Here is an 18,882-nt window from a genome sequence, read left to right as displayed (position 1 = left end):
TAATAGGTGCAACATTTACAGGTTAAACATGTATGTACATTACAGTGATTTGGCAGCCAAGTTCCAGATCAGAAGGTGGATATCATTGCTTCTGCAGAGTTGTGTACTGTATCTAGACAATGTTCTCTCTCTTGCACACACACACACACACACACACACACGCACACACACACACACACACACACACACACACAAACACACACACACAAACACAGTCGCATTACAATCTAATTTAGAGCTCTGTTTAGCTGCACATCTTCCTAGCCTGACCAAGCTGTGCAGAGTATTCAGTCTTTCTTGTCTCTGTAGAGAGAACACAATGCTGGAATTCCGGGCATAGTGATATCAACTTCCTGTGTATTCAGCCCATCGCTAGGTACGACTTCCTGTCTGATGAGGCTGAGGAGCAGTTTGACACACACACACACGCACCCGCGCGCATGCGCACACATACATACAGACTTACAGACTGAGTCATGATGCCCATGAAAACAGTAACTCACTCCTATATTTGGCCTTGACCATGGTAGTGGAAGGCGAGGGGATGGTGTTTTGATGTGTTTTCCCAGCATTCCTGGCTTTTTCAGATGATCAGCCCCAAAAGAAGTCACATTCCTCACAGTCTCCGTCCGCTAGCTATTGTTCCCTAGAAGGAGAGTGAGTGGGTGAGTGGGTGGGTGAGTGAGTGAGTGAGTGAGTGAGTGAGTGAGTGAGTGAGTGAGTGAGTGTGAGTGAGTGTGAGTGAGTGAGTGAGTGAGTGAGTGAGTGAGTGAGTGAGTGAGTGAGTGAGTGAGTGAGTGAGTGAGTGAGTGAGTGAGTGAGTGAGTGTGAGTGAGTGAGTGAGTGAGTGAACGAGGGACAGTTTCATATTGATCTAGTGAAAACAGAAAAGTACAGTAGACAAGTGAGACAAGAGCGTGATGATAGAAAGTGGGTTTGAGAGTACAGCATGTCCCTGTCTTTGTCGTACATAAAAACAGGAAAATAAAAGTGCTGGAAGGTGTAGGGATGGCGTGGCGCCACACGGATGCTTGTGTAACCTCCTGTTCAAAGGCCTCCTGTTTCCTCACTATGTACATCAGGGAATCCAGGTCATACTGAAACACATGTCTTCAAAGGCAGTTTTTCAGGGCAGTATCATGCCGTTGTTATTTACATGCATGTTCCAATTGATTTTTTTTCTCTAAACATTAGGATTATATCCTAATAACTCATCTTTCTGATACCAGAGAGGACGAGGCATGTGTAATACCAAGTCAGTAGACATACCATTGCATGGAAGTTTAAAGGAATTATGCTTAAAGGGATATTTTTACTGATTTAAATCCAGCTCTGTGTCATGGCAGTTTGTGCAGTTAAACAGTGTTTGGCTTCTCCACCTGGTGCTTCATTTTGCATTATCACCATGCTGAAAATCTGCCGAACGACTCCTTTTGATTTCTGCCACAAAGGGAAGGCAAACGTGACCTTTTTTTTTACTATTTACTGTGACTAAACAGCTCTTTGACTGATGGAGAGGTCCTGAAACAGAGGAAGTGTTTTATTGAAATATCAGTAATTCTTTCACATTGACGTTTAAAAAGCTTAGTTTAACATTTTTTTTAAAAACGGTCCTTTTTATTAAACAGTCCCTAGCCCTCTCATCAACAACATAATGAAAAGAACAGAGAGGCTTTCAGTTAAGTAACATTGAAGCTGCTGCTGTTCTGCATGGATGCACATTCCCAGAGGCCCAACACATGTTTCTGTGCCTGATTTCACACACAAACTTGTTTCCATCACTTATGAGGACATTGTATTCAGTCATTTTCAAGGAACTTACCCTGAACTCAACCATATTCACTTCATGCTTCACCAAAACCCTTATCCTTAACTTAACCAAACTTCTGTTTGGAAAGTGAGATGAGTCCTCACAGTGTAATTGGGTGGCCCCTGTGACGAGTAAAGGCACCAGTATGTTCCAACAACGAATCCCAACACAGTTAATATGATGTGACAGGCTTGGATTGGAACTAATAACAATGGTTGGCGGATGGTTCATAATCAGGTTGGTCTGTGTTAAACTTCTAATGTTGGGGTCTTAATGGGTCATTATATTGTTCCAGTGGTTGTTTGCTGGTTAGGTAACAGTGTTGTCGAGACCCAACAAGCCATATCGTCCTTTAAGGTCAATCGCTGAGCTATGAACCATAGCATGTCTTTAGTCACAGTCTCTGGTCCCTCGGAGACCTTCCCACACTGTCATGGTGGTTGACCCCTGTGTGTGTTTGGCACAGTCAACAAGTCTCCACGCACTTCTCTTTCCTGCTCTTGTTTGAAGTCCGCAGGGGGTGGGGAGCTGCTCGGACACCCGCGGAAAAACAGGCATCCCACCTCGATGCTGAATTTGGAGATGGTCTGCTGTTTAGAAGTAGTACGTCTGTGTGAGATTGACAGTAGGGTAACGGGAAGTCATTCATGAATACCAGAAAACACATTTCAGGAGTCAGGTACAGGGGGATTAAGGGTGAGACACAGATGGTAACAGCTTTCTGCAAACTATCATTTGGTGCAGACATCAAACACGGTGATTTATGCACATTATATCAAGTCAAGACCAAGAACATAGCTCTTTTAGCCCTAAATGTAGGAAGACCATAATTACAACTGCATACAGTAGAAGTAAGCACCCTTTACTGTAAAGATGGTTTAAATCTGAGGACATTTATTTTGCTTCAAAGCCATTCCTCGTATGATTCTGTTTAGACCGCGGAGCAGATGACATCTAGATAATTACCAGAAATAGCTGTGCAGCCGGCTGCTGAGTACGGGAGTTTTTGCAGCCAAGAGTCAAGTGAGTAAATGTGAAAAACAAACCACAAAGGCAGCGTGTGCCAGAGCTCACCAACAGTACATCAACCCCCACTCTTTCTTTTCTCGCTCCCCTTTGTCAGATTGAACAAACCTCAGTGCACATCACTGGGGCTAACGCTAAATACAAGGCAGGGCTGAACACACATGAATATGATGTCTTTGGGCAGATGCCCTATTTAGACACAACAGCCAAACAGTCTTAGTAAATACATCCACCTGTGTTCACGAGGTGGTTGAAAAGTCAGAGTTCATGGTGTCATAAAAAAATTCGGTTTTATTCTGGCTTCAAAGGTTTGGAGTTAAAAAAAAACACCAACAAAGACGTATTTTCTGCTTTGGTTTAGACTGAAATATCTCAGCTGTTGGATGAATTGACATGAGATTTAGTACTGACATACATTATGTTTAGAGGATGAATCTTATGGATTTTACTACCTTTAGCACCACCATGAGGTTGACATTTCATTTGACATTTCATGTGCCCCTCAGGAGGATTGTTATCACTTTGGTCATCACATCATCGAGCATGATCATCAGACCAACATTTGAATTTGTCCAAATCTTTTGTTTATGATCATACACATGCACAACTTATGACATTCCAATCCACTTCAGCAGTGCTTTGTGTTTAGAACTAGTTAACAAATGTCAGCATGCTTACAAGCTAAATTAATATGCTAAACATGGTACAAATGATACTTGCATAGTATAAGTGTCAGCATGCAGACGTTAACATTTAGCTCAAAATACTGCTGTGCTTAAAGTGTAATTTCGGCACAAAATCATCCCATGGTCTTTTTCAAATGGAGAAATCCAAGAGAGTCATCAAGACAGTTTTTTGTTTTTCGAGTAACAACTATTAACGGATAAATCCAGAGAGTCGCTAACAGCCAGGCATGGCTAACACTGATTAGCTGGGGGCAGCACAGTAAAGGCATTAAAACAGCTTTTTTTAACCACTACAACTGCTCAAAATAACAGCAAACCTCTGCAGTAGCATGATAAGAGTCCTTACACATACAACAAAGCACCAATGGCTCCTTCCTTTTGGACTGACTTTGCTAATCGACTTGAATGGACTTTACTATGAGAGGAGCTGGTACAGGGGCCAGTAGGTAAGTCTTCCATAACACTCTTTTAATAAACTCTGGGTTCGCTAACTACATTGTTGGTGCTTTGTTGTATGTGTAAGGACTCTTAACATGCTACTGCAGAGGTTTGGTGTTATTTTGAGCAGCCTTAGTGGTTAAAAAATCAGTTTTAATGCTGCCCCGAGCTAATCAGTGTTAGCCACGTCCGGCTGTTAGCGACTCTCTGGATTTCTCCGTTAATAGTTGTTACTCGAAAAACAAAAAACTGTCTTGATGGCTTATTTGATTTATGTAAGTTCTGAAAAAGACCATGGGATGATTAAGTAGCTACACCCTTGCAGAGCAGCTAGCATGACTGTAGGCTCTTAAAATCTGTTTTGCTTCATTTGTCGGTTGTCTGTTGATCACGTGTGTTCAGCATATTGCACATTTCATAACACTCCTTTGGCCCTTTGGAATAAAAACACACAACAAAGTTGATTTAAACACATTAGCTTCTTATACCCATATGGAAATAGTAGTCTATAGTAGTCTTGGTGGCAAAGTTATCACAAACGTCTGTTTTTTCATCATATCTTAAAATAAAACAGACAAAATCAATTAACAGTTGTGAGTTGGCATGAAGAACAACGAGCAATACTTTTCAATAACTTAAATTCTGGCTGATTATAGATTATTTGACACAAATAGCACCACCAGTGTCAGTGTGTTTCTACATGCTGTTACTCATCAATATAAAGGACACAAAAACAATATCTACATTTGAAATGTTCGGCTTTTTGCTCTCCTTGTGAAGTGACTGTTAATGTACTTGTTTTGACCCTTTTAGTTTCCTGTAATTGAAATGTCAAAAACATTGAGTTGTAGTTTAATAAAACAAAAACAGTGGGGACAGAAAAATGTGTTGTAGGCAGGCTTTCCCCTCCCCCCGGAGTTTGAATGGAATGTGACTGTTTCAGGGGAAAAGAGACGTGTCTTTATCAAAGAGAGGCCGAGAGAAACTAATACAGAAGTGTATGCGTGATCCTGGGAGGAAGATTCTTTCTTTCATTCAGTTTGAACCACCCAGCCAGTAGATTGCAGTATTCGTATAAAAAAGTTAATCCACAGTAAATGGCAGAGATAAATAAATAAGAATGAACAGATGAACGCTATCACCTCGTATTCAGATAGCACCTTTTTCCCTCACACCAGCGATGAGATGCAATTGAAATGTTTTTGGTTCTCTAATCACGTGTGTAGTTTGTGATATTTCCAGTGTTTGCAATGAGTTAAATATAATTAAATATGGTTAAAGAGACTGTTTTATGGAACTAATAACTGATATCAGGCCTTGGCACAGTAAATCTACACAGTTTTTTGTTCCCGACACTGAGCACTCAGTATGTGAGTTCTATCACACATGGAAAAACTACTCATTTTAGTCAACATCACTTGTTGCAGTGTATTGATGATTGATTCTCAGATTATCCAATTACAATACAAAAGATTCTTCAGTGACACATAATAGTTATGTCCGCTTGTATGTCCATTTTTCCACCAAATGCACTTCGTCGTCCTTCTGACTGTGGTTGTCAAAAAAGTCTTTGTCATTTAAACCCCATGTGGACTCGGTTCCGCCAACATGTAAGTGCAGTTTCTCTCGGATGATATCAAAACAAGGTTTTAAGAGGAGCTTTGAAATTGCACCATTGTCCACAGTTCTACAGCGATGCAGTTTCAGCCCCCCACAGGTACTGTGCTTGCACACGATTTGTCAGTCATTGCGTGCCACTTGTTACTTCATACCAGCACCTGTCGAGGAGGCAAGGTCCACCTTTTATTTGTACTCTATTTTCTTCTTACCCTCCTCTTAGTCCACTCAGGTGTAGTTACAGGTTCACCAGACAGTCATTAGTAGTGTTACAGAGGAGATCTCACAGGACGAGCAGGTTACTGACAAGTGAATAAATACTTAGAAGAAGGGAGTCACCCTGCTTCACCTCTTGATCCACGGAATTCACCAAGTTCACGTTGCGTCCCTGAGGGGGAAACACAGGAAGACGTACTTTAAACTGCTTACATACTGGCCCAGTTCATTAAGTATAAGTGCATATATCATCAGTAAATAGAAATATTAGATCCACTTATTTTATTCACTCATGTTTAATCTTTTATCTTAAATATTCCTTAAACTCACCTGGCTTTATTTTGAGCTCTACATGAGCATTGCTCTCATAGCTGCCTTGCTGATTCGTTTGCGATTCTTCCTCATCCTTTTCTTTGGACGGGCTGGTGGTCTGGGACCTGCTGGAGCTGATGGCTGCCGCGTGGTAGTTGTAGATGTCGTCGCTGTCAGAATAGAATTTATACATTACTAAAAAATCTGCAAAAAGCTATAATTTTAATCTTGTGGCTCGGTGTTATTGTGAGTAAATATGTGCAATAGTTAACAGGAGGGAAAACAACATGTAATTGGTTTCCTTTAAGCACATCATTTTAGTCTGATAGGTATCCTTATGTGTGTATTTATTAACCCATATTGTTCAGTGTCTCTTACCTGGTCGCTGTGTTGTTTGCAGATGATGATGACGGTGTTTACCATGTAGATGATGTTGACTATCCGTTTCCTTTTCTTTCTGCCTTTCCTCCTCTTCACGTTTTATCTGCTGCTGTCTCAGTATCTCCTTCTCTTGGTCTAGCCTCTTGTGGAGAAGTAGAAGCTCCTTTCTCTCCTGCTCCAGTTTCTCCTCCTCAATCTGTAATGTCCTCGCTTCTTCAGGAGTCTCATTGTCTCTCCGTCTCGCCTGTTCTCGAGGCTCTGGATTTGGCTCTTTGGTCGGTCGGACCCTGCTCCCGACTCTCTCAAGGGGTGCCTCAGTAGGACTGACGACCTTGACATCAGGATTCTGAGTAAGAGGGTGAGAGGAACCACTCGTGTGGCTCTTTGAAAATTTTGATTTGTCATCTTGCCATAATGGACGTTGTGTTTGCGTGCCTTCATCCCTCATCCCGTTTCCCTCATCAAGTTTCCCTCCAGTGCTGTTGAGGTGCAAGCGCTCCCCACCTTCTGCCAACTTGTTGTTTATCTCAACGCCAACATTATCCAATGAGGAAAGAGTCTTGTTGCCATCTGAGATCCTTCTGTTCTTCCTCTCAACATTCTCAGTTTGGTCTTTAGTCCCAAGGAGCCTGGTGGAGTTATGTGCCCAGTGTGGAGCAAAAAGAATAGCCTCTCCAGTGCGAGATGTCTCCTCCCCAGCCAGGCTGTATCCTTCTCCTGGCTGAGTAAAGGTGTCTCCTCTGGGGCTCCAGTGCTGCTCCAGGAGGTCCTCCAGGTGGGCTCTCTGGTTCTGCTTCAGATCATCCCACTGATGGAGTTCATCCTTGGAGTGCACCTTTACCTTTTACAATAAAATTAAACAAAATCCGATTAAGCTAAATCTCATTTTAGTCCATTCAACCAACATGTTATTATTGTAATTCAATGTGTATCGGTCAGAAAAAGAAGGAGATGGTAATGAGTAGATAGATAATATACATGCTGATATTTGTATGTAACATTTACACAAAATTAGCAAGAATGAAATATTAGCTCATTTTAAAATATCCAAAGTCCAAACATTTAGTTTAAAAATCAACCCATTGCAGTATTACTACATTAAACAACAATAAAGGCATTAGAACCATACTAACTCATCTCTTTTGGTACTGTAGGTGTTAGACAGAAAAGGTTATCCAAGGAAAAAATTATTCTGCATTTTATTGTGAAGCAGGTGCAAGAAGTGTTGATGTATTGCGTGTACAAGTTTAGAATAGCCAGGTTTTAACCAAGGTTTAGGTTATATATATTACTTATTTATATTATATTATATTATATTATATTATATTATATTATATTATTATATGTATATATATATATATGAGTATTTACATAAATGTTACTTGGTGCGGTTAAAAGATTAACCCAACAACAAATGCAAAAATATAAACCATAAACCACACTGTACCTGTCCCTGTCCTTGTCCTTTTTGGCTGAGTGTCTGGTTTCGATGCTGATGGTTATGCTGTCTGCGAGATGACTTCCTTTTGGGAGTGGGGGAACGTGGAGTAGGCTGACATCGGCACTCCACATGATCAACCACTGACACCACCGCTTTAGCATAAGTGGGTCTTTTGTTGATGTACTCGATCTTCATGACCTGGAGGGGTTGGAAAGAACATGGGAGTCAGAGGAGATCATTAAAACATAGCGCAGCCTTTTCTGGTATGTGTGTCTGCACATTTGTGCACCGTACGTTTCTGTGTGTGTGGTTGTTTACCTGCAAGTGTCTGGTGTGCGTGACGACAGGAACGCACTGCAGGCTCTTGGTGTTGCAGCAGCCGGAGCAGCGCTGCACCTCGACGCAGGGTGGCCATAACAGGAAGTTAGCGTTACTGCGATCCAACATTGCCCTGGTGACTTCGACCACCTCTGTACGAACTTTACACAAAGCCTGTTGTGCTGGCTGGGCATCTGAGGGATGAGATATGAGTGAGTGTGAGCGTGGATGGGTTATGAAACAATGGGCCCCAACACATTCCCACTCCCAACAATTATCACATACAGACACATGATCAGGACCCATTGGCATCACATTTTAAATGCTCTGGATACCACTTTGGCGTAATTGTTCAACATGCAGGAAAGGGTTAGATTTAGGCAACACTTCTACAGACTAGAAGATCATGGTTTGGGTTAAAATAAGAACATTTGTAAGTTAAGTAGAGGACTTTATGTAGGTCATTTAAGTATATGTTCTGTTGAAGCCTGGTTCGTCTCATACAGATGCTAAAGAGTGCCTTGTATGCACAAGGCACTACTAACCAAGCTGCTCTTTTTGACAAGTTCGGAGTGAGAACAGGTTGCACCTAAATAAGAGACACAAAGTCATTTTTAAGTCTGTTTGTATATCTTTATGCATATTTTGTGGCCGTTTTAAGTCTCCTGACAGTTGTTTTTTGTGTCAGTTTGCAGCTGAAGATTCACATCATCAGTCGAGAGCCCTCGAGACCCCTCAGTCGACTGAGATTCTCTAAATTGAGCAGACTTTAAATGTATTTTTTGTCAGTCAGTGTGCAGTGTACGTCTGGGAACATTTTGGTTTTCAAAAGTATCTACAGAGAGAACGCTCCTTGCTTTTATGCTGCTTTCCAGTACAGGCAGCTGAGAGTCGGAGTGAGGCGGAGGAAGAAAGGCTTAGCTTGGTGATGATATAGTCTCTGGCTTTTGTCTCATATCTAGTATCGGCAATACATTTTGCACATTTTGATCCAAGCCTTAGCTCGTAGGGCTTTTCTTATGTAAATGCCACTGTCATTCTGAACGTCACACTGAAATCTGTTCAAAAATCTGGCAGATCAATTAAGTGTTGCTTGATATATTGTCTATATTTTTAAAAAGGAACAAATAGTTGACTATTCGCATTAAACAGCCTAGATCCGATTAGACTGACATATTCTAAATAGTGGACAGCCCTACTAGCATTGGCATTCAGAACTTACTTAATTCTAAAAATATATATTTTACTCTATTTGACTTGAGAAAAAATCAAATTGCATATGTGACTCCTTATGTTTTGCCATAGGAATCACAGTTGCTAAGAGTTGAGTGTTTGGCAAATATAACAGACCCAATTACTTCCAGTTCCATAAAGCTTACTCATTCATCCACAGTGACTCACCTAGCTTGTCTGCATGTGTATTTAGTGTGATAAGAAGCTCTGAACATTGACGCCCAAATTACTTATGCAGCTAACCTACAATTATCCTGCATTAGCCCCACAGCATCCAGTAGCACCTGTTTCTGCTGCAGATTATAATATGAAACTCATGCTTTTCAAATATGCTACAACTTCTTCCCATCTGACTTTTTTGATTATTGCATTGTATCGGTTTGTTACAAAGAAACATGGGGGAATTTTATTCCGCTTTGCTTCACAGAGGTTCTGTCGTGAAGAGTGGAGCAATTGGAAACTGCCGGCAACAGAAACGTGAAATAATGACTCTTTATTCAAGGCAAAACTGATTATAAGAGAACAAAACCGAGGAGCCAACACTGGACTGAAAACCAGGGGCACATTGATTCTGAGATGATGTGCAACATTTTTACTCGAAACAGTGTGCAACAGGCTTCTGGTAATGTTTTCTATCATTCGGTGGGTGTGTCATAGGTCTGTAAATCCTGCTAAATTAAAACAGCAGTGCACGACAGGGTTCTCAGGCTTCCGTTTCACTCGTTTAGTCTGCTCTGGAGAAGAATATATTTGTAATTTATACAGATAACAGATCAATCTGTATGAAAGCACAGCCTACTGACCAAGCAACTATCTTAGAAAATGACATCACCATTCATTGAAGAACCTGAGATCGTTAGAGGCGAGGGCAGAGAGATATGCATATATGAACGATTGTCATCTGAGGTGTGCACTGTGCAGTGAAACTGTGGACTGTATTATTTCATTGTGCTTTCATATACAGACAGGCATATCATGCTGCAACAGAGACTGGTTGAAGAACTAATATATAGTAATTATCATATGGAAGTAAGCCTAAAATATTCATACATACCATGCACTTTAATTTAATTAAATGAATGAACGTACATACTTATAATCAGATTGACGGGGCAGTGATATAATAAAAGGAACAAAAAGCCTTATTTACTGTGATGACCCCATTTTCATCTGAAACAACTTTGTTTTGCCTGCAATGAATAAGTGCAATAAGAAGACTATAAAACAGATGCATAGTATTCTTATTTATTGCTCTTCAACCAGTATCTGTGTGATTTAAACAGATGTCAATGCAGATTGTGCTTCAGTAAATGACACAAAAATAGACTTAAAGTGCAAAATAACAAACTTCAGGAAGTCTCAGTGAGACATAGTTGTAGCTGAGGCCGCCACCCCACACACGTGGGTGAATATATGGCCGGTTGCTGGGCTGACGGTGGCCGGTTGTAAAATGTTTACATATCGCTAAACCCTAATAGGACACTTAAGATATTGTGCATAGTTTATGCGAGGATGTAATGTAGGATCATTAGCATCTCATCATACTAGAGGGAATCCAACAGAGTCACCCAGATGGCTGTAGATTGGTGAGCAGTAATTCAGACATCTGCTTTATCATGATAGCGGAAAAAGAGGTTAATGGGAAGAATTTGACCGTGTCACTAAAGCCATACTGGTGACATTAATCAACTTCCAGTCCTCCACTAATGACGATGGAGTACTTTTGCATTCATGAGGAAAATCAGGAATCCTCCATGTCAGCACTACAACCTTCTATTCACCTATTTCTAAGTATGAACACAGATATGTATCCTCACACACTGTCAGCCATGCTTATGTTAAAGATCTAAAGAAGCCACATGAGAGTAAGAGCAGGAATGTCTCTGTCTTTCATGGCATACAATAAATTCACATCTTGAGTGCAAAAAGAAACCAATCTTTGAGATGAGATAAAATTCTCTGAGGGAACAAAAGGTAAAGAGGGAGCAACGCTCACCAAGGCTTCTCGGTAGTCTATGGCCTCCATTAGCTGCAGATGTCGCGTCCTCCTCATCTGAGACAAAACAATAATCAAAAACAGCATTTGACTAATGTAAACACAGCAACTGATTTATGAATGATCTCTCTTTTTGGCATTTGGTGTAAATTCTAAGGCCTTCTAGCGCCCTCTGCATGTGTACAGAGAAAACACATGAGAGCAAGACCTTGCATGTGGACAGGAAAGGAGGGGACAGCACGAGAGACCTACCTTAAGAAAGTGTTGCATTGTTATAAAATGAAATGAAAAGAAAATACATACAGTGTGTGTGTGTGTGTGTGTGTGTGTGTGTGTGTGTGTGTGTGTGTGTGTGTGTGTGTGTGTGTGTGTGTGTGTGTGTGTGTGTGTGTGTGTGTTTGTGTGTGTGTTTCTAAGATTTCTTTACTCTTGTTTCTCCGTTTGTTTGTCTGTGTTAGTTTAATTACTGGTGGCTGGTTCACAGTTCTCAATTATGGTGTTTTGTTAGATTTCAGATCAAAACATGTGAACTCTTGATTACAATTTTCTGGCATAAGAACATCATCTTAATCTATAAATGATTTATGGGAGAACATCCGTACACAAGTCATGTCTTCATTTATTTTCCGTGTGCTGTATGTCTACACTTAGGTTTTTGCTTGATTTCAAAGTGCTTTGACCTTTATTTTGAAAGGATACTCATGAGCCCAAAGGTTTTCCAACTTTCTCATATTTCTTTGAACTGAAGTAATAACACTTAATGATAAAACTGCATGTTGTATGAAAAGTAGGCAATTATGTTCACATGAAATTGTTACTGTTATGGTTTCTGTTATCTTACTATTACTACTACATAAAATGTTTTATTATGAATTGGTAATAAATTGTCTCCAGTCACAAAGACGTAAGGTTGTTTTATGTTCATGTTACGCTTAGAAACGGCGTTACTGGTCTGCCAAACTGTATGTTGAGGTTTAGGTATGTGATAAAAATGTTTTAGGAGGGGTTTAGTCATCATTTTGTGATGAATTGAAAGTGGTTTGTATTACATGAACACTTTAGTATAAATAAGAATGTGAACAGAATGCAAGTGTATCAATAATAACACCCCCAATACGGAGAGCGCTTTCAGGGTATGTATCATCAGAAAAATCAGAATGCGTTGGTCTTTACCTACGGAGTCAGTGAGCAGTAGCAGCTGAAGGTCCTCTATGGAGGAGATGGGGCTGTTTCTAACCAGCTCCACCAGGGCTGCAGGCAGAGGTTCCCCCTGAAACACACAATAATGTTTCAATTATTATAAGACACTCACGAAACAGGCTGTCTTAGAACATGATATGGGGAAAAGGAAAAGTCACATCACCATTTAGACATTCTTTCAGCGGCGCATGTGACTATAAGAATAGCTATTTGAGAATTTCCCACCCTGTATTCATCCTGCATTAGACAATTCCTCTGAGGAAATGGAATACCCCCGCAGCACGTCTGCAAGAGCCGTTCAAAAGTGTGTCAGTGTGTGTGTTTCTGTTTGACTGAGGCACAATAGGTGATCAGAACAAAATGTCAACAAAATGTTTATAAAAAAAAACAACTTACTACGTCTCTCACGTCAGTTGAGTGGTCTTTTAGTATGAAGACTAAAGTAACATCTACATGTAAGTTTGCAGTGCTCTCTGGGGCTGAGAGACTTTTGTTTACACGACTGATAATGGCTGTTAACACTGAATTGTGACTGAAACACAAAAAAAATACTGATAACACCTTAAATCTTAATGGTCCAAAATGACTGACTGGCCCTTTAAACATGATCTGAACTAACTTGTTCTGTTCATAGCCATGGATGAATATATCACACCGTGCAACGTTATAGCTCTCTGTTTTGTGTTTTTAATTTTTTGGAAGACAATGGCATTCTGCAGCGTGGAGGCTATAAACAATATCAACTTGTGGATCCACGGGAAATACTTGACAGTAGGTGAATTCATTCCTGGTTTTGTTTTGTGGGTAATTACAAAAGGATAACACTACAATAGACTTATTCTTAAAAGAACATGCGTTTGACCAAATGTGTCCATATACCAGCACACCAGAAACCAAGCAACAGCTCCACATTGTGATTATATGGACTGGCTGTGGGTTTAACCCCCCCGAGTCATTAATGGGCAAAAGAGCATGGGGGGGTTGGGGGGTATTAACCGAGGCAGACACACAATGGTCACTAAGAGCAGGGTGAATGACTATTGGCGTTGTGTCTTCTCATCTGCTAACATTTAGGGGTCAAAGGAGTCAGGAAGGAGTCAGGAAGTGGGGGAAGGAGTGATATGGAGAGGAGGCGAGAAAGGAGGTACATCTGAAAAAAGGGGGATAATAGGTGGATAAAAGATGGGTTAAAAGTGGACACGGATCAGACATGGGTCGGGACACTTCCTCACATTGGTTTAAATGCCGTGGATGTGCTTCATTTGCTTTGCCGTCTCTCCCCGCTAGTAATAGTGGTCGGTGTCTTGTCAAACATCAGCAAATACATAATATGTGAAAGGTTGCATCTTTACTTTCTTTTATTCTAATAAAGTTTAATTTTTTAATGTGAGTCCAGTCCAGTAAACTGTGTGTTACGATTCCATTCAGGTTTCGGAGGATATAATGAATCCCTACGGGAAGCAGGTTTTAACCAAAGGAAGCAGCCATCCATGCATGGACATGTATTCTCATCCTGCCCGTACTATACGCCATTGACTCTCCTCCATTGTTGGTTGGCTTTTCAGAGACTTAAATTATACAGCGGGGAAATGCCTGCTGTATTACACTTACATCTCTGTTGCAGAGATGTCGATGCCCCTAAGGAGTCATCATGGTGATTTCTTTCCTTCGCCAAATGGAGCTAACCCGCCTGCTTCTCTAATTGTGTCTGATGTTAATTATAGGATGTGTGCCTTTGTTCACAGTGGTGCCTGCTGCCATGACGATTTGCGTCTCAGCAGGAAATACTAAATAAACACTTTGGTTCTGATAAACAAAACAGACGTAAACATATTCACAATCCACAGACAGACGGTCTGAACACATTGATAATGTTCAACGTGCAACGACGGGATAACGATCTGTTCAGTATATATCATGATTAGAAAATAGCTTCTTATAGAGGCATTTATTATGAGCTGCACAAACAAGAGCATAAAAGATACAGATGATATCAGTGAGCAGCAGCAGCACCCTGTTTATTATGAAAGATACAGCTGTTAGACAGGTATCACACTGTAATGTCTGTAATAGACACAGATTACTTTCAGCAGTGAAACCTCTTAGAAACTGCTTTTATAATCAAACTGCTCCCTATGTTGCCGTACAATGAAGTTCTTCTTTTAATATCATGATAATTCAGGTTGTCTTGTATACTTTTTGCCATTTACGGCCCAAAAAAACTCATTTTGACATAATCCAGCACTTATCACCTGAAGCAAGCTCCCATCCCCTGAGGGTCTTTTGGACATATTGAGGAATGACAGGTACAGGCAGCGGCTGCAGCGGGCAGGGGAGGAGAGGGAACATCTAATCGTATGTAATTAGGGGGTCGAGCAGCAGCCGCCACAGCCCACGTGTGAAGTTTCACATGTAGTCAACGAAACTGCGCCTACACGTGTGCAATACTGGAATGTGTGAATAAATATGACTTTAATTAAATCCTTTGTCCTAATTCATCTCTGAGTCGGAAAGCGCCTGACGCAAGTGAGGATAATAATGAGTTTGTGTTAGCTATAGAAGTAAATGTCTGGATTCATCCTTGGTGGTCCACAGTTGAATGTATGTGCACTTGCAAGCTAAATTATTACTCAGTCTCAAGACTGGATGTGTCTTCAAGCCATTCTCTTATGATAATGTTCTTTTTATAAGGGACATAATGGAACTCCGCATACAGGCTCAATCATTTCACAGCTGCTATACTATAACTTTAAAATTAGACATGGGGAATTCCTGGTTGTGTACCTCAAAGACTTTGAAACGTTCTCCCTCTGAAACGCTTGGCCTGTCAAATTTGAGTTTTCTTTTGCATGTGGTGCCGACAGAGGCTGTAAAACGAAAAGACGGGTTGATGACAGGAGTTTAAAGTCATTCATCATGAATTTGTTTCACTCTAAATCTACCTTTATGTGATGCAGTCATGTTGATGGTAGACTACATGCATGCACTAAATCATATGGGTTCAGTAAATGAAAGGTAAAAGGAAAGGTTTTTAGACGTCAGTTCACATCCTGCAGCAACTCTGTTTTTCCCCCTTGTTATATTGTTTCTACTCTAATTGAAAGCTAATAGTTTCTCAGTCCTGGATGCAATGTCTAATACCATATCACTCCATCTCCCTGATTTAACTGTGTGTGTTTAGTTTACATGTGGCTGACACCGGTGGCTCATTGACTTTTCTGGGTCGCAAACAGATAACATATGAGTGGAGGCAGAGAACAAATCAGATCCAATGTGCAGAGTAGAACCTACTTCTATAGCCGTCGTTTAGGCAAAAGACGCAAAGATTTTTTTTTCCAAATGGACATAATGCCATTTATCATGCAGCCTCACTTGACCTAGATGAGGCCCTCAGTTAAGTTCTGTCTGCCTGTTTGACCCCAGCACCCCAGACTGTCAGACTTTGTCCGTCTGTCCTGCATCCTTATTTCACTGCCAGTTCACTATCATAAGTTTTAAAGAAATATTACTCAGATAGACGTTTTAAAAGGGAGCAGTAGTGCAGAAGTGGTTCACTGGAGGTAGAAACAGCAGTAATAAAAGCACCATCTGTGTCTACACGGTATCACTCCTGTCACAAACTTAAAAAGCATACATTTAGATCTAAAAATGAAAATGAAATGAGGTTCTGCACTCATTCCCATTTAAATATCAGTAATAAGTGTTTTAGACTCCTGACAAATGGCAAGACAGGATATTCAAATAGTGTTAATCGTGACAAATATTCCACAACACAACACATCATCTTGCCTCTGAGATCTATTTTATCCTGGGTGTCAAAGTTGGGGGGAAAGGGTGTCACTGCAACTGTTGTATCTCCTGGCCCTACTGTAACTAACATGCGGCCTCTACAGTATCATGTCAGTATGACTGATTTATCGACTCGCTCAACATCTGGAACAGCATCCATCAATGCACCATTTTACCACGTGGAGCATCCAGCTGTAAAGGGGCCTATCATGGCAGCCTCTGTTTCCTGGCTCATCATCACCCACAGAGCACGGCCTCTGCACGGCCTCTGCATGTGTGTGTGTGTGTGTGTGTGTGTGTGTGTGTGTGTGTGTGTGTGTGTGTGTGTGTGTGTGTGTGTGTGTGTGTGTGTGTGTGTGTGTGTGTGTGTGTGTGTGTGTGTGTGTGTGTGTGTGTGTGTGTGTGTGTGTGTGTGTGTGTGCCCCTGGGCATCCATTCATAACGCCAGTTAATGGAAGGAATAACAGTTATTTTCTGCGAGGATCCCACCCCTCTCAGTGGCCATAAGAGGAAGACCGGATTTTATTGTGAGTCTAAACTGAAGCAGGTGCACTAACTTCAAAGTTTAAAAAAAAATAAAAAAAAACACCTGGATTTAATTATGATCTTGGTGTGTGTTTTGTTTGTGAGGAAGGAAACATATGCCCTTGATATGTCACTCATAATTTACCCCCCAAAATGAATAAAGTACAACAGAATTATAAAAATGTGACACACATTTATATTACTACAATATTTTTCTACAATTTTGAAGTACTTAGGAAAAATAGTTGCTCCACAAGTCCAGAAGGATATAAACCGTATTCAGTCTAAGCTAGACTACAGCCACTTTAATGGCCTTTCATACCCGTACTCGCGTAAAACGTCCAATAAAAGCCACTTGCCCATTCCCGTTTTGCTGTGATGTGTATACACTGTAACATGCACGTGCTCTTAGTTGTTACAGTAAAGGGAAAGTGTCTGTAAAAGTTCACCAAACTGTGACTGATGCCAACTCACCTCGGCTACGCCAAACCGCAGACACGTCGCCAGCAACGCGAGCAGCAGCTGTACCCACAAGCTCATCTTGCTGCCCAGCCTCGAGCCTCTTCGACGGACCGGGCATTTATGGAAGCGCGAGAGTCCCCTCTCCTCAGCAGTGCGCGCGCGGCTGGGGGGGGACAGCGGCTCTCCCTGCGGAACTGCGCGCGCGTTGACGGTCAGTCCGCACTTGTTGTCTCTCAAGAGATATCCGAAGAAGAAGGAGAAGAAGGAGAAGGAGAAGGAGAAGAAGGAGAAGCGCTCGTGTTGGGTCAGCAGTACGCAACTTTTAAGTCCCCCTTGTAAAAAATAGAAAATAAGAAAAAAACAAAAAACCCCACCGTCCTGGATAAATTATAAACCTCCAATATGTATATATTTTTCACCTCAGGCGCTTTTTTCTTCAACGTGATGTTCAGTCTTTTCGGTTGAGTTCACTTTACGCACAAGTGCGTTATTTGGCTAAAAGCGCATTCAATTAACAAAAGACCTAAGGACATTTTAAAGTCACGCACCTCTCTAGACAAAACTATCCGTGACACTAAGGTAGAAAAGTTCCCAATATTTCCAAGGGTGTCCAGACTTCAAATAGAATATATCCAATTGTCTTTCCCCCAGTAATCAGGTCTCTTTAACCGTGGAGCGTCCCAAAGTTCGGCTCACAGGCTGGACGTCTGAAATAACGTCGCAGGTCAGCACGGTATAGTTTGCGGTCCTCTTCTTCCAAGGAGTCTTATCAATAGGCAAAGCTCTGTGTGGCTCGGTGCGCCTCAGCCCTGGACCTGCCTGATTACGCAGCGGTGGTGGTGGTGGTGGTGGTGGTGAGGGGAAGAGCAGATTTCCAAGAGTCTCTCTCCCGCCCCCTGCCTGAAGAACGGGTGATAATCTGCGCACAGAGAAGCGACATGAGCTCACAAACGCCCGCCTCACATCAGCCACTCTGAGCAATGTTTCCTCTGCCGTGAATCATTTATGCAGATATTCCTGAGGCTGGGCCAAGTCCTGTGGGTTTGTCGGCTGATCTGAATTCTGTTTCTGCCACATGAGCTGCTTTAAAATGTTAGTGTTATTAACTCTGAGGGGGTACAAATATCAACCGTCAGTGTTTAGGAGCAGTGTGGTTCTCAGGTATTGTACTTTACTTGATGTTTATGTTACTGTACCTACTCCACATGTATTTCAATAAATGTTTACTTATACTTATCACTTACAGCTTTACTTATTGTTACTTTTCAGATTGTACATAAACAACATATGAGGAGGTTTTAAAACATGGTGCGTTGTTGTTGATTACCAACAAATAAAGTACTGACTTTACAAACTACAATATAAAAAAAATACTACTTTCACCTTTTATAATGTGTATTAATAATCCAATAATATGCCGTAATTTAACACT

The 18,882-nt window shown here is 41.1% G+C and overlaps 1 protein-coding gene across 1 annotated transcript; it reads right to left on the bottom strand.

Annotated features, from left to right (window-relative positions):
- Nucleotides 1-5,123: 5,123 nt before the first annotated feature.
- On the bottom strand, nucleotides 5,124-18,242 carry pdgfbb (platelet-derived growth factor beta polypeptide b). Its single transcript, XM_083931912.1, has 8 exons — nucleotides 17,463-18,242; nucleotides 12,648-12,744; nucleotides 11,475-11,531; nucleotides 8,246-8,439; nucleotides 7,934-8,125; nucleotides 6,484-7,327; nucleotides 6,124-6,275; nucleotides 5,124-5,965 (listed from the first exon to the last, which is right to left on the bottom strand). The coding sequence occupies exons 1-7, from the start codon at nucleotides 17,526-17,528 to the stop codon at nucleotides 6,142-6,144; spliced, it is 1,584 nt and encodes a 527-aa protein (XP_083788038.1). The 5' UTR covers nucleotides 17,529-18,242; the 3' UTR covers nucleotides 5,124-5,965; nucleotides 6,124-6,141.
- Nucleotides 18,243-18,882: the final 640 nt, after the last annotated feature.

The sequence above is a fragment of the Echiichthys vipera genome, assembly GCF_963691815.1.
Source record: "Echiichthys vipera genome assembly, chromosome: 17".
NCBI classification, from domain to species: Eukaryota; Metazoa; Chordata; class Actinopteri; order Perciformes; family Trachinidae; genus Echiichthys; species Echiichthys vipera.
Note: the sequence above shows the minus strand (reverse complement) of the source record. Positions and strands in the feature narration are given on the sequence as shown.

What these genes read in the sequence shown, in the direction of transcription:
- pdgfbb (XM_083931912.1), bottom strand. Translation starts at nt 17,528, where the DNA reads ATGAGCTTGTGGGTACAGCTGCTGCTCGCGTTGCTGGCGACGTGTCTG. An exon ending in CGCACACCAGACACTTGCAG is followed by an intron (nt 8,126 to 8,245) that starts GTAAACAACCAC and finishes CAACCCCTCCAG; the next exon opens with GTCATGAAGATCGAGTACAT. An exon ending in AAGGACAAGGACAGGGACAG is followed by an intron (nt 7,328 to 7,933) that starts GTACAGTGTGGT and finishes TTATTGTAAAAG; the next exon opens with GTAAAGGTGCACTCCAAGGA.